The sequence below is a fragment of the Halichoerus grypus genome, chromosome 1 (genome assembly GCF_964656455.1).
Source record: "Halichoerus grypus chromosome 1, mHalGry1.hap1.1, whole genome shotgun sequence".
NCBI classification, from domain to species: Eukaryota; Metazoa; Chordata; class Mammalia; order Carnivora; family Phocidae; genus Halichoerus; species Halichoerus grypus.
The window spans coordinates 79,620,952-79,634,881 of record NC_135712.1 but is presented as its reverse complement, the minus strand read 5'-3'; the positions used below and the strand labels follow the sequence as shown (position 1 = coordinate 79,634,881).

General features: G+C 44.7%; 1 protein-coding gene across 2 annotated transcripts in view; it reads right to left on the bottom strand.

The window, feature by feature from the left end:
- Positions 1 to 6,866: 6,866 nt before the first annotated feature.
- ETV5 (ETS variant transcription factor 5) overlaps positions 6,867 to 13,930 on the bottom strand; it is a 58,938-nt gene continuing 51,874 nt past the window's right edge. For both annotated transcript variants that reach the window (XM_036066659.2, XM_036066660.2), the window contains exons 12-13: positions 12,963 to 13,064; positions 6,867 to 9,436 (exon numbers count right to left, since the gene is read on the bottom strand). In XM_036066659.2, coding sequence (XP_035922552.1) covers positions 9,215 to 9,436; positions 12,963 to 13,064 — 324 coding nt within the window. In that variant the 3' untranslated portion in view covers positions 6,867 to 9,214. The remainder of the gene's footprint in view (positions 9,437 to 12,962; positions 13,065 to 13,930) is intronic.

Here is a 13,930-nt window from a genome sequence, read left to right as displayed (position 1 = left end):
ACTAGAAACATTCTTTTGAGGACTACTTCACGTGACATAAAAAGCGCAGACTTCAGGTGTTCAGTTTGCCAAGTGCTGACAAATGGACGCGTAACAGCCCCCGAAACCAACATCTAGAGCATTTCTACCACCCCAGAGCATTCCCTCCACCCCTTTCCAACCAGTTCCTGCCCATCCACACCTTGCTGTCACTTTCTGATTTCTATCTCCACAGCTCATTCTTCTTCTTCTTTTTTTAATTGCTGAGTAGCATTTTGTTGTATGGATACCACAACCTGTTTATCCGATCTTCCCTTGATGGACCCTTGGGTTCCTTTGGTGGCTATTGTGAATCAAGCTTCTCTAAATGTTAGCGCAGAGGTCTTTTTGTGAACACATGTCTATATCTCTCTTGGCTAAATACTTATGATTAGAATTGCTAGATCATAAAATGGATGCATGTTTACCTTTATAAGAAACCACCAGTTTTCCAAAAGAGTCGCACCATTTTATATGCCCTCAGCACGGTATTCTCGCCAACATCTGGTGGTATTAGGCTTTTAAAATTTTAGGTGTTCCAGTGGTTGTCGATGGAAAGGCGCAAGTGAGGGAGTGACTTGGGCTTAAAAATCATCACTCTGACTACAGTAGGGAGAAGGGGTTGGGGGAGGTAAGGGTGGATGTGGCAAGGTGTGTTACGGGGTGATGGCAATAGTCCAGTGAGAGGTGATTGTGGATCAGTTATGACAGTGATGGTGGATGTGGATTTGAGAGATATCTAGAAGGTAAAATTAGTAGGAGTTGGTTGTTAATTGGGAACATGAGAAAAAGCCCCAATTCTTTTTCTTTAAATTTTTAAAATTAACATATAATGTATTATTTGTTTCAGGGGTACAGGTCTGTGATTCATCAGTCTTACACAATTCACAGCGCTCACCATAGTACATACCCTCCCCAGTGTCCATCACCCAGCCACCATATCCCTCCCACCCACCTCCACTCCAGCAACCCCCAGTTTGTTTCCTGAGATTAAGAGTCTCTTACAGTTTGTCTCCCTCTCTGGTTTCATCTTGTTTCATTTTTCCCTCCCTTCTCCTACGATCCTCAGTCTTGTTTCTCAAATTCCTCATATCAGTGAGATCATATGATACTTGTCTTTCTCTGATTGACTTATTTCGCTTAGCATAATACCCTCTAGTTCCATCCACATTGTTGCAAATGGCAAGATTTCATTTTTTTTTTTAAAGATTTTATTTATTTATTCATGAGAGACAGGGAGAGAGAGAGAGAGGCAGAGGCAGAGAGAAGCAGGCTCCCCGCCGAGCAGGGAGCCCGATGCGGTACTTGATCCCAGGACCCTGGGATCATGACCTGAGCCGAAAGCAGATGCTTAACCATCTGAGCCACCCAGGTGCCTGAAGATTTCATTTTTTGATGGCTGCATAATATTCCATTGTGTATATATACCACATCTTCTTTATCCATTCATCTGTTGATGGACATCTGGGCTCTTTCCATAGTTTGGCTATTGTGGACATTGCTGCTATAAACATCGGGGTGCCCGTACCCCTTTGGATCCCTACATTTGTATCTTTGGGGTAAATACCCAGTAGTGCAGTTGCTGGGTCATAGGGTAGTTCTATTTTCAACTTTTTGAGGAACCTCCATACTAAAAGCCCCAATTCTTGTTTTTTGTTTGTTTGATTTTTGAGGATAGAGATCACTTGGCTTGGTTTTGGATATATATTTGTGCTGCCTTAATCTTCAGCAAAGGGACTGCTCAAAAATGGTATAGTACATATGTACTGTGGAATATGATGCAGGCACTAAAAATGATACTGTAGGAAAAGACTTCCTGATCTGGAAAGATATTAAAAATATACTATTTAAATAAGTTAGAAATCTATGTTCACTGTACAGCATGACCTTATTTTTATAAATAAATAACAATACAGAGAAAAGTCATGTGGATGGGGCTCCTGGGTGGCTAAGTTGGTTAAGTGACTGACTCTTGATTTCAGCTCAGGTCATGATCTCAGGGTCCTGGGATTGAGCCCCATGTTGGGCTCCTCGCTCAGTGGGGAGTCTGCTTGAGGATTCTCTCTCTCTCTCTCTCTCCCTCTTCCTCTGCCCCTCCCCCTGCTCATGTTCTCTCTGTCTCTCTCTCAAATAAATTAATTAAAAAAAAAAAAAGAAAAGCCATGTGGAAGGATGTATGATAAAGTGTTAACTGTGATTTCTAGGTGGAGTTTTCAGAATAATTTTAAATATGGGCTAAGGTTTTTCTGTTTTTCTACAAAGAACATATGCTAATTGTGTAATATGAAAAAAGGTTATTTAAAAACACTTAACATTTCAAAAAAAGAAATTTAAGAGCACAGAACAAGAACAGAGTCCCATAGGAATGGCAAAGATGGTGGTGACAGCAATGTAATCTCTCCTCCTCTATCCCCGAATCGCTCACCAATACCTTCGGGGCAGGACACCTGGCAGGGATACCCAGGGCTCTTTCAGACTTTGAGAGTCAGGGAATAGAAGGGCTAGTGAGAGAGTCTGAGCTGAACTCAAGCCCAGGATTCTGAATCCATGGAGCCTTCTCTGATCCCTGCCTCAAACCGCCTTCGAATCATTCGGTTGTGTCTCTTTCTCTCACTCCGTGGAAATGAGCAAGTAATCCATGACCTCCATGTTGCTAATTCCGTCCTCACCCTACTGACAGGTTATCAGAAGCATCTGCCATATTGATTTCTCCTTTCTCCTGGAAATACTGTTCTGATTGTCCCTACCTGACTAGCCACTTTCCCCCCTTCTCCTCTGACGGTTCTTCTCCATCGCCTCAACCTCTTAATCTTGAAGTCCTTAGGGCTCAGTCCTGGGAACTTTTCTTTTTTCTATCTAGACACATTCCCTTAGTGATCTCATCCAGCTTCAGCTTTAAATACACACTGACGACTTCTTTGTCTCTACAGTCTGGATCTTTCCCCTGAACTCCTGACTTGTATATCTGAATTGATGTTCCCATTTGGATTTCTAATAGGCATCTCAAAGTTAATATGTTCAAAACAGGATGCCTGTTCTTCCCCCACTCACACCCCCAATTTCTCCTCTTCTATCTCAGTAAGTAGCTGTAAATGGCAACTTCGCAATTCCTTGTACTCAGGCCAAAAATCCTTGGAGCCATAACTGACCCCTCCCTTTCTCTCACTCTACACATCTAAAACCTATTGGCTCTACCTTAAAAATATACCCAGACTATGGCCCCTTGGTGCCCTGGACCAAACCACATGTGACCTCGCCTGCATTACCATATAGCCTACTACTTGGTTGTGTTTCCTTCCCTGTTCCCCTAGGACCTATTTTCAACTCAGCGGCCAGAGTGGTCCTTTAAAATATAGGTCAGATTATGTCACTTCTCTCTCAAAACCTCTAACAGCTAAACATTAACAGAGCAAAGGTCAGAGTCTTTAAAGAGCCTGCCTGGCCCTAGATAATACAACCACAATTTCTTCTTTCTGTCTTTGTCTCTTAGTACGCTCCCCATCTCCCTCCCTCTGATCTGGAGTCACAGGCCTTGCTATTCCTAAATATTCCACATGTATTCAAAGTTTCAGGGCCTTGCACTTGCTCTTCCCTCTGTCTACATGCTTTTCCTTCAGATATCCATCTGGCTACTTTATTTTTTTCAAGTCTTTGCCCAGCCGCGAGGTCTTCCCTGACATCCCTACTGAAAATCGCAACCCCCACACTTCACCATTCACTATTTCCCTTTCCTACTTTATTTTTCCCCCTAGTACTTAACACCATCTAATGAATACTGTGACTATTTGTTTCATGGGTTTTTTACCCCCTTCCCCAGATGTAAGATCCCTGAGATCAGAGACTGGTACCTATTTTTTTCCCTCCACTAATCCTAGAGCTGTGCCTGGCATAGCATAGGCCCAACTTATTGGATGAGTAATAGTAAGTTATAACTTGTATTCTAGCTTCACATAGACAACCATTTTCCCCACTAGCCTGTGAGCTGTTTAAGGGGAGGGTGGGTTTCCCTGTGTGACCCTCACCCCCACCCCTGCCTCAGGGCATCTATTGCAGGGTCTTATACAAAAGAAATGCTTGCTATATGTTTGTTAACAGAATGAGGGAAGCAAAGAATCACCCACCTTAAGTATGGAGACCACAAAACCAAGGTCATCCAGGAGAGCCCTGCTCATGTGAGAAGTAGGTGTAGCCACCTGCCCCCTACCTGCTCCATGTCCCCTCAGCCCACCTGAGTTACTACGTCTACCGACAGCTCTCTGCACACAGACCCCTGGGCCTACCCTCTGCTCCTCCTGGTAGGAAGTACACCGAAGAGTTCACATCCCTGGGAACAACCCTCAGCCAGCTGGGGCAGGAGTTGGTGGAGAAATGCCCACCCTCCTCAGCCTCTGGTCAGTGTGGTCCAAAGAAGGTGGGGTCAGCGTCTTTTGAGTCTGAGCCGCCCTGAGCTGGCGACTACAGCATATAAGGAGTCACTGAGGTATTACCGTGCCACGAACAGGGCTTTATTTGAAAAATGCCATCTGAAATCATTTGTTTTCAGCATCCAGCAGTGCCTGGCTTCTCGCAGGTGCTCAGTAGAGGCTTGGGAAATGAACGAACATATATCTTTGATGGTGGGACTCAGCAATCTTCAGAGCTTCCTTAAAGGTAATGACTTGAGGATGTTTTTAGCTGTTAAACCTTAGCAGACATGTGTACGCAGACACACACACACACACACACACACACACACCCTTTGAATTCCCAAAGGAACTCCTTTCTCCCATACCTCCTAAGAGATCCCGAATATCGGCTCGTCTCGTCAGTGCCCTCACTGATCTGGGAGGTTAGGCCAGGATGGCCCTGAGATCACTGAGTTAATCCAGTCAGTCCCGGAGCTGGGGCCAGAAGCCCCATGTCTAGTCCTCGTCCCACTGTAGCTACTGTGAACATTCCAAGAAAGTACTTTGGGAGGCTCACAGCCATATTTTCAGATTCAATTTCAACAGAGTGTTACCATTTAAGAAAGTCTGCCAAAAAGATAATGGGGACAAAGAAGTGCTCTGTAAACTGTTAAGTGCCATTCAAAGGTTAGCTATCTGAGCTTCACTGCCAAGGTCAATAAACCAAGGCTTGGGTATCGATTCAGGTCTTAAACTGGAGGAGCTGAAGAAAGGCTGGTCGCTCAAGGCCTGGTGTCTGGGACGTCGGTGTATTTGCCGGGATCAGAACCCCCGGGCTGGTTTGTGCTCCACTCTCACTCCCACCGCCTACTTCAAGTACAGTGCACTTACGCTAAATAAAATCAATGCTTACATATATATGTACTAAAACTGATGCTTTTCTGGCCTTTTTCCCTTTTGCTTGTGTTCCAGAAGCCACACACGGAGCACCAGCCACCTGCACCACCAGGCATCGGATTGTGTAAGGTGTCCAACCGTCTGGGGACATGAGTGTTTTTCTTCCACATCAGTTTACGTTTGTCCCAGCTGCGTTAGAATTTAGATTCTGCGCATACCCTGGCTCTCATGACCACATTCTTTTGCCCTCACACTACCTCTTTGTCATCTACCAACTGAGTAAGCATTGTTTGCCTGGCCTGGCTCATGAAAGGGGACCTCGATGAAGAGTAAACTTCACATTTTCTGGGCTTCCTTATCCTAGTGCCCAACGCTAGAAGGGCGGCCCAGTGTTTGGTGACCTCCCGCATTAGGTTAACGATCTGGGTCTGGGCCCGGGCTGGATAATGAGCCCGTGAATAATGGGTAACTGATTGTCATAGCCTTATCGTGGTGAAGCTCGCTTTGTCCTCGGCTCCCCTGCCTTCTCTCCAAGCATCTTTTCTTAATCTGTCGAAGCTAATGGGTTTATGTGGCAGGCATTCAGGCCTCACAAGCTCCAATTCGAGCCGCTGTGCACGGATTCAGTCTCAGATGTTTGTACACTTACGGGCTTGTAAAAGAGTGAAAGAAAGATGGTAGATAAACTTACAGAAAGCCTTCTGTTAGAGGCCTGAAAAAAGGTTCTACTTATTTCTCTCCTGTAACAGGAGTCTTGAAAAGCCCAAAGGAAGGTGCGGAAAAGCGTGAAAGAGGAACACGGCATGGTCCCGCCCTGCACACAGCCCGGCACCCTGTATTTCCTTCCACCACACCTGCCCCACGCAATCAACCGATACATGCCCACCAGGAGGAGATGCACTGGGAAAAAAAATTCCTTCTGCTGCACGTCTAGGAAAATCACAGGCCAAGACTTTCTGAAGTCTTTGTTGTCCTTCCCAAAGGAACAGCCTGATATTGGTAAAAATTTTACTTGTTATGATTAAAGCTTGTTGGGGGAAAATTAGTAACGAAGAATTTCTTAGGTGCTTACTGTTTTTGCAAGTATATATCCAAGGGGATGAGCTAGAATCACTCTGGAACTCACAATCCTAGCCTAATTAGTAATCTTACACACAGTCCAGGGTCCAAACAGGAGCTAGGCTTTAAAAAATGGTTACTAATTTTGAGCAGGTAGGTGGGCTCAAGGAGATGGGGTGGTCTCAGCTCACCATTGGCTGAGGAAGAGGACCTCTCTACCTCCTAGTGCTTCGGATTCAGTTTTTATCCAGAGTTTAAGAGGTAAGGCCAAAGAGCACTATGCACTTCTATTTCCAGGTAACAGTTCCTTTAATTAGTCTCTACTCCAGTCCACTGGTAAGGCTAAACAGGCTGAGAGGGACAGAGGGAGAATGGGGTGGGGGGGGGGGAGAGGAAGAGAGAAAGAGAGAGATAGAGAGGGAATTAGAGAGAGGAAGCCAGGTGGCTTCTGCTTGCTTTCAAATTAGACCACAGAGGGCAAGAAAGAGGCAGGTTTCAGGCACTTGGTAAACTGAAAGCAAACTTCTTTATTGTACACAGTACAGAATATAACGCAGCTTGGCAGGATGCATACGGCCCTGCGCAGGGGAAAGTACTTCAAATCAACTGGCAGGTTAAAGCCTTTCTGCACTGTAGACTTTCCACACTCTGGAAAAGAAGCAAAAAAAACCCAAAACAAATAAAAAACCAAAACCATCCGGGAGGTGCATGAGTCCAATGGGAATGCAACGGTGATGCGCCATCCTGTGTCCCGTGACAGTACAGGCCCCATAGTTATGGGGGGGCGGGGGGGGGAGCTCAGGCTACAGAGGGTTATTTTCATACTTGCTAAGACAGCATAAATTCATCAAAAAAAGAAAACCCAAACCAGGATAAGAAAGAAAACAAAACAAAACAAAAACAAAAAAACCAAAATCCTATACAGCATTTACAACAAATAAATCTCTAGCCAGCTGGGGGTAAAATATGCATCTATATATAGACTATGTGTAGGTTAGAGAGCTATAAATATGGTTGGGAAAGAGTCCTTTGATTAGAGTACAATGCTAATTAAGGCCCAAGCTAGAGGTTCAATACCTTGGCGGGCTAATTAGCTTCCAGTAGAGGAAAACCTCGTGTGTTCGTTGCTATAAAACGCACCCCTTCTCCCTATGAACCTCTTCACAGACGTGCGGCTGCTGGTCAGAAGGGGGACTGGCGGAGACGGGCGCGCGCCCCAGTCAGAGGCAAACAACTCAAAGCGTGTTTCTTCCCCTCACCGAGTCGGCACTGTGCGGCGCGGCGGCAGACCAGCGGTCATTCTCAGCGTGCTAAGTGCCGCGGGGGGCGCGGGGTCCCACAGCGGAGCAGGCAGCAAGACTCTACCGCTTCCTAGGAACTTCTCCTCTACTCTGAGGCCGACTTGCACATCGCTTTAGCTGGGTGGTGGAAAACTTTTCCAATATCATACAGCAACCGGAGTAAACCTTTTTCTTTTTCTTTTTTTCTTTTTTTTTTTAAGGTGGTGGGAAACTAAAATGCTAGCACTGTTTTTTTACCTGTCAGTGTCACACATACATCTCAAACCCTATTGAATCATATGCAGGGTTTAAAGTCCAAGGATTAAAGAAAAAAAAAAAAGAAAAGAAAACAAACTGATGAAATGGAAGTTGTCATCGGTCATGCCCGGGGAGACATCCCCAGGGTTCCCACCAGGTGGCCAGGTGTCAAATGGACATGACGCGTATTATGTACATATGCTTTCCAGAGAGGGCGTGTTAGAGGACACGGGGAACTATACACATAGAATCTAAGCGGTGTGTCCGGGCTGCCCTGCACACCTCAAAAATGTACAACTCAGGTGCAAATGTTCCGTCAGGCTGTCTGGTGCAGAAAGCACAAAGCAGGCAATAGAGTGGGCTTGTGCGCGGCTAAGGGGGCGCCCCCAGCAAAGCCCCTTTCAAGCTGCAGCGTCTTCATCAGTCGGCACTGCCCTGCTAAGGACGCAGTGCACAGTTACCAAAAGGTTTGTTTTTTTTTTTTTGCTTTAAATACCAAAACTACAAAAATCAGTTTATAAACTGTTTTTCCAAAACAACCACCAAAACAAAATGATCCCCCGAATCAAAGCAAAACAAAATACTGTCAAAAGTGTAAATCACCCTTCTAAAATGAAAGCCATCGACACACAGCCGTGTGACTGGGAAGAGAAAGGGGGCTTGTTCTACTTGGTGACCACATGGCTAGAAGGTTCCCAAGAGTAGCAACGGTTTATTATTTGAGAACCATGGAGTGGGTAACAGCTGTTCTGACTTTCCCCCCTTCTTTCTAGACCGAGGGGGAAAACATTTCAGCTTGAGCTAGAAGAACTCTCCGAATTTTAAGATCTACTTTTAACCCTTCGCGGGTTGAGCCTCCCCAGCTTCTTAGCCGACCGTTCTACAGGTTTGTCATTTCTTTTTCAATAAATTGTGCAAATCAGAGCCCTTCTATGTAAAGGCAATTAGTAGTCCATGATCAATGCAGATTGTCACACACTCTTGTCCTGGTTTGTGGGCACTAACCTGAACAAGGTATTGCTTTGCATATATTGTCCATGGGAAGGAGGCTCCATTGCAATCTCTTCCCAGAAACCTTGTCAGGATCAGAGCTGAGGCACCAGCCTTTTGATGGCTTTTCCGCCCCTGCCCTGTTCCCACTCCCCAGCCAAGGTATCTGTCTTTAAGGGTGCCAATCCAGAGACAGCTTGGGTTCTCCCGATAATACTCAAAGGGCAAGCTTTAGGAACAGCCAAAAACACAAACAAAACCACTGCCCTCGTTTGCCTGAATGGGAACTGCTAGCTCTAGGGTTCGGCCGCTCAGCCACTCAGAAACTTAGTAAGCAAAGCCCTCGGCGTAGGGGAGGCTGCTGCAGCGATCCATGTCCAGGAGGTAAGCCGGGTTGTCTTCAAAGTGGGTCAGCGGCAGGGTATCCTCCTCGCTGAGGTGACACTCGGACTCTGCTTTCAGGAACGGACGCTGGTTGTCGGGGAAGGCCATGGAGAAAAGGGCATCCGGGTCACAGACAAATTTATAGACGTATCGCTCCCCAGCCACCTGAGAGAGAGAAAACACACCTTCTCAGGCCCAGCTGGAACAGGGCACGGGGCGAAGGGGAAACCCAGGGAAGGATGACGAGGTATTTTTACGTCATCAGGTTCTCAAGGAGCCAGGGACCAAAGGAGGCTCATTAGTAACTGATTGTCCAAATCATTCAGATTTATTTTGATAAATCTCGGGGACCTGTTATCTGCCAAGTGTTTTGTTGACACCATCGCTTAGCAGTTGAAGACATCTGAATTTCAAATTCACAGTAGATAGGCTCGACATTTATTTATTTATTTATTTATTTATTTATTTATTTAGGTCCTTTTAGAGGAAAATTCTCACTGTGTCGTACTCACAGCTTAGAAAGAAAGGTTATGTCGAGGCTGGTGCTTGGTGTTACAAGGAGGATTGAAAAGTGAAAGGCAGAAGTCAGACCCTGTTTTCAGTTACCACCGAAGTTCACAGTCCTCACAGTACTGCTTTGTTATTTGGAAGGGCTAGGAATTTGATCAGTAGAGCCTATGTAGAAATTTAAATGTGTTCCAAAGCCAAATAAAATTGCTTTTTGGCTTAGCTGCAGTTTTAAATTATGCATTCCATGGTTCTGCTACACCGAAGAGCTGCTAACTACCTTTTTATGAATTTTATGCATTATAATATTATTAGAATCAAAGGTTTTGATTCGAAGGCCTCATGATGTAGTTGATGAGCCATCCAGGTCAATGGGATCACTTATTCTCTGCTGGTCATTTAGCATCAGTGCAAGAGGACCCAACCACTGAAAATCAAACCTGATAACGCGCTTTGCTTGGGTAATGCAAAGGGGCAAGGGAAGGCAGCTGAAATTACTGATAAAATATTTTTAGGCTCAAAAATTCAAAAGGTTGAAGTTAACCCTGCCCTTTGGTCATTCTGTTGTGATTCTAAAATCTCTTTTAATTGCAGAAATATGGCTTTGCTTCCAAATCTTGGGTTTAAAAAAATCCGTTGCTACAGTGGCAGCTTGTAGAGGTAACAGCAGAATTCTCCTAATAGGTCCGAAAGCTTATTTTATGGTGACATGTCTGTCTAGTCACCAGAACATGGCTGTCTGCGCCAACGTTCTTTGGAATTCAAACACTAGGAATCAGGGGCTGTGGGAGTGAAACGGGACAAGCAACATCTTCGCCAAAGCAAGTCTTAAGGGTAGCAGATGTACACGATCCATCAACCCTATTTAGTTTTTTAAGCTACACACTTACCCTAAATCTCTTGATGCCCCACCCCAAAAGCCAGTACATATACACAGCAGAGGGAGGCAAAAGGGCATAGTGGAAATAATATGAGATCAGGGGCCAGGAGTGGATGGCTTCCCCTCCTCGTTCAGTCACTAATGAGTCTTAACCTCTGTGCACTTCAATCTTCCCTTTCAAAAGCTGAGGGTTTGGGACCACAGCTTTTCTACCTCTCTCCCCACACGGGCATGCTATCATTCACCTTTAATCAGTTCTCTTTCACTCACGGGTCATGTCATAAATATAACAACAACCCTTTACATTGGGTAGCACAGTATTATCTCTGGAACATTTTCACATATATTACCCTGTGAAATTACAGCAGGGTTTTTTTTTTTTTTTTAATCTCCACTTTTATTAGGAAGAGAGGCTTTGGGAGGTTAATATAAAGCACCCAACTAATAAATGAGAGCATTAGGATCTGAACCCATCCAAGCCTCATTCTTGTGCCTTCCTGTACTCTTTGCCTGTCTTGTTCTCAGAAATGAAGTTCTCTTCTACTTCCCGAAACAACTGACGACCTAGTCACAGGGACAACTCACTGTCGGTAGTTCAAGTGATTATGTCTTGTCACATTCCCTCAGGTTGGATCTGGAGTTGGGAACAGCAAAGGAATAATAGCACTTCTTCCTGAATTTTAGGATTCCACCTAATAGTATTAACATTAAAAGGGGAGTGAGTGTGTGTGTGTGTGTGTGTGTGTGTATGTGTGTGAGAAGTTTGGGGGAAATGGAAAGTGATTGCTAATGGGTTTGGGGTTTCTTTCTGGGGTGATAAGATCTAAAATTGATTGTGGTGATGGTTGCACAACTCTGTGAATATATTTAAAAAACCACTGAATTGTACACCTTACAAAAAGGGGAAATCAAGCAACCACCCTTCCTAGATTATCTATCAACTCTGTGCCAAGCACTGAAGTCAAACCCTCCGCTCTGCCCCACAGGAGCTTACATTACAGTACAGAGAGAAGGGCTGTGATAGAGAGGTGTGCAGGTGCCACTGGAAGGAGGAAAGGACACCCAGTCCCAGGACTTCAGATTCTTGGGAGTGATGCAGTGATGATCGGCAGGCCAGGTAATGAAGGCATTCGAAATGTTCTGGTTCTTAAATAGGATGATAGCTTAATAGGTGGGTTTTTTTTTTCATTTTCAAATATGCTTGATGACTTCCATGCACATGGTGTATATTCTTTGGTAAACAAATCCTACATTAATTAAGAGAAGATGACCGTGCCAGCGAGAGCAGTCAAGTGTGGGTGAGGAAACAGGAATTGGGTGATGGTGCCCAGACTGGGAATAGCCTTACGGTCTGTATGAAGCACTAGGAAGTCCGTAAGACTTTATCTTTATCTTCACCTTTCTTCTTTATCCAGAGGACCGTGGCAAGCTGTTTAATAATTTTTCAGATGGTGAGAGGAATATGGGGTCACATTACCACCTGCCTATGAGAAAGATCAGCCTGGCTTCGGCATAGACAAGTTCTCAGCGGCAATGGCCATATGCTTCTGCCAAGTGCATCTTATTGGCCACCCACCACACAGACTGCCTAAATGTGTAAATGTTAGAATCTGGGTAACAGTACGGCATAAAATATGGTGGCTTAAGAAAGATGAACCAGTGATTAACCATTCCCAACTTCTGCCTATCCACGGGGTTTTCAGATTTTGTGCCAGTTTCCTCAAAATACGCCTTATCCTTTATTTTGCAAAGAGCGAGCTGGTACTAGGTGATTCTGCTGCCATTTTACAAACCTTGGGTTTTTTTTTAACTTGCGTTCCAGTTTTTTCTGTAAGTTCTGAAAGAGAAATAGGATTTCCTGACTCCTCTAATGCTATTGAGAGTCTTTAACCAAGATATTTAGAGGTCTGGGTGTTTTGACAGCTAAAGACTTCAACTCAGCTCTTATGGCAGCGGAGGCCTTCAGGTTGATTCCTTCATGTACTCCTTTATGGATGTAATTGTTGGCCTGTGTTTCTGGACATTTCTGTAATTAGAGGCAGTTTAAGTAAAACCAGGGAGCCTAATTTTCCTATAGTGTGTTCCACGTGCAACCTCTGGTGTTCGTTTTCCCAAGAGCATTAAAGTATCCTTTATATCTCATTTGACTCTTAAGTTTGTTCTCCCAAGATTTTTTCCTACCACAGAATCACTTACAAGGCTAACATTTTCTCCTAGCCATTATAAACAGTCACATTACAGAAGCCCTTGACATTTTCTTTGAAAGTGGTCAGAGTGGTCTAGGTGCTTCTTATAATGGCTCACCTTCTGCATGATGCCCTTTTCGTAGTAATAGCGTAGAGAACGGCTGAGCTTGTCATAGTTCATGGCTGGCCGGTTCTTTTGGATGCCCCAACGCCGAGCAACCTAAAGAGACAGGAAAGTAGAGAGCAATGCAAACTCATTCCCTGGGCCTAGTGGTATTCTCCCAATCCCAGGAGCGCCAGCTCTGTGATTTGACTGCTTTGGTCAATGGTCCACTTCCCTGACCTGGAAGCAAAAATACTTAATTCCCTCAAGACCCAACATTCAACAAAGGTGATGATTCAGTCACAACCGCTAAGAGAGGTGAGATCCAGAGGTGGAAGAATCCTAGCACTTTAAGATTGCAGAGGGCTTGGCTAATGTCCCAGAGGAAGCAGGCTCTCTACTGTTTCTCCACATATGAATTATTGACCAATACCCATAGACCATTAACATGTTGCCATTAAGTGCTATGGTTTCTGTAGCAGTCAATAAGGAATAATTAGAATGGTCATTCCTGAAACATTAGGAACACACTAGTGAGTTGCTAATGGGCCAGCAGAGCAAAAGTTCAATTCTAATAAGATTGGCGAGGGGCTGGGAGCTGTTTACTTACTGCAGCTCATGGAGTAAGGGGGAACCAGATCATTCCAGCCCACTGCCATCCAATCCCCTGCTCCCAGCAGACTTGCAGAATGGACATTAAAACATGCAGCACCATTATCCACTTAATGAAAAATTAACAGGGCTTCCCAAACAGTTCTGAAGTGCATTATATCCAACCCAGTCCACCTGAGGTGCAGTGATGGGGAGATGTAATTGGAGCTTTGGGCAAAGAAGCCTTATAGCAAGAAAACTTCCTAGTGGACTTTACCCAATTGTCAGGACAGCCAAGCAATTTCTGTTCTCAAGTATCTCAACATCCAAATCCTACTTGTAAGGACGACCGTCCGTGTAGGAGAAGAGTAACTCTAGAAATGGGAGTCTCC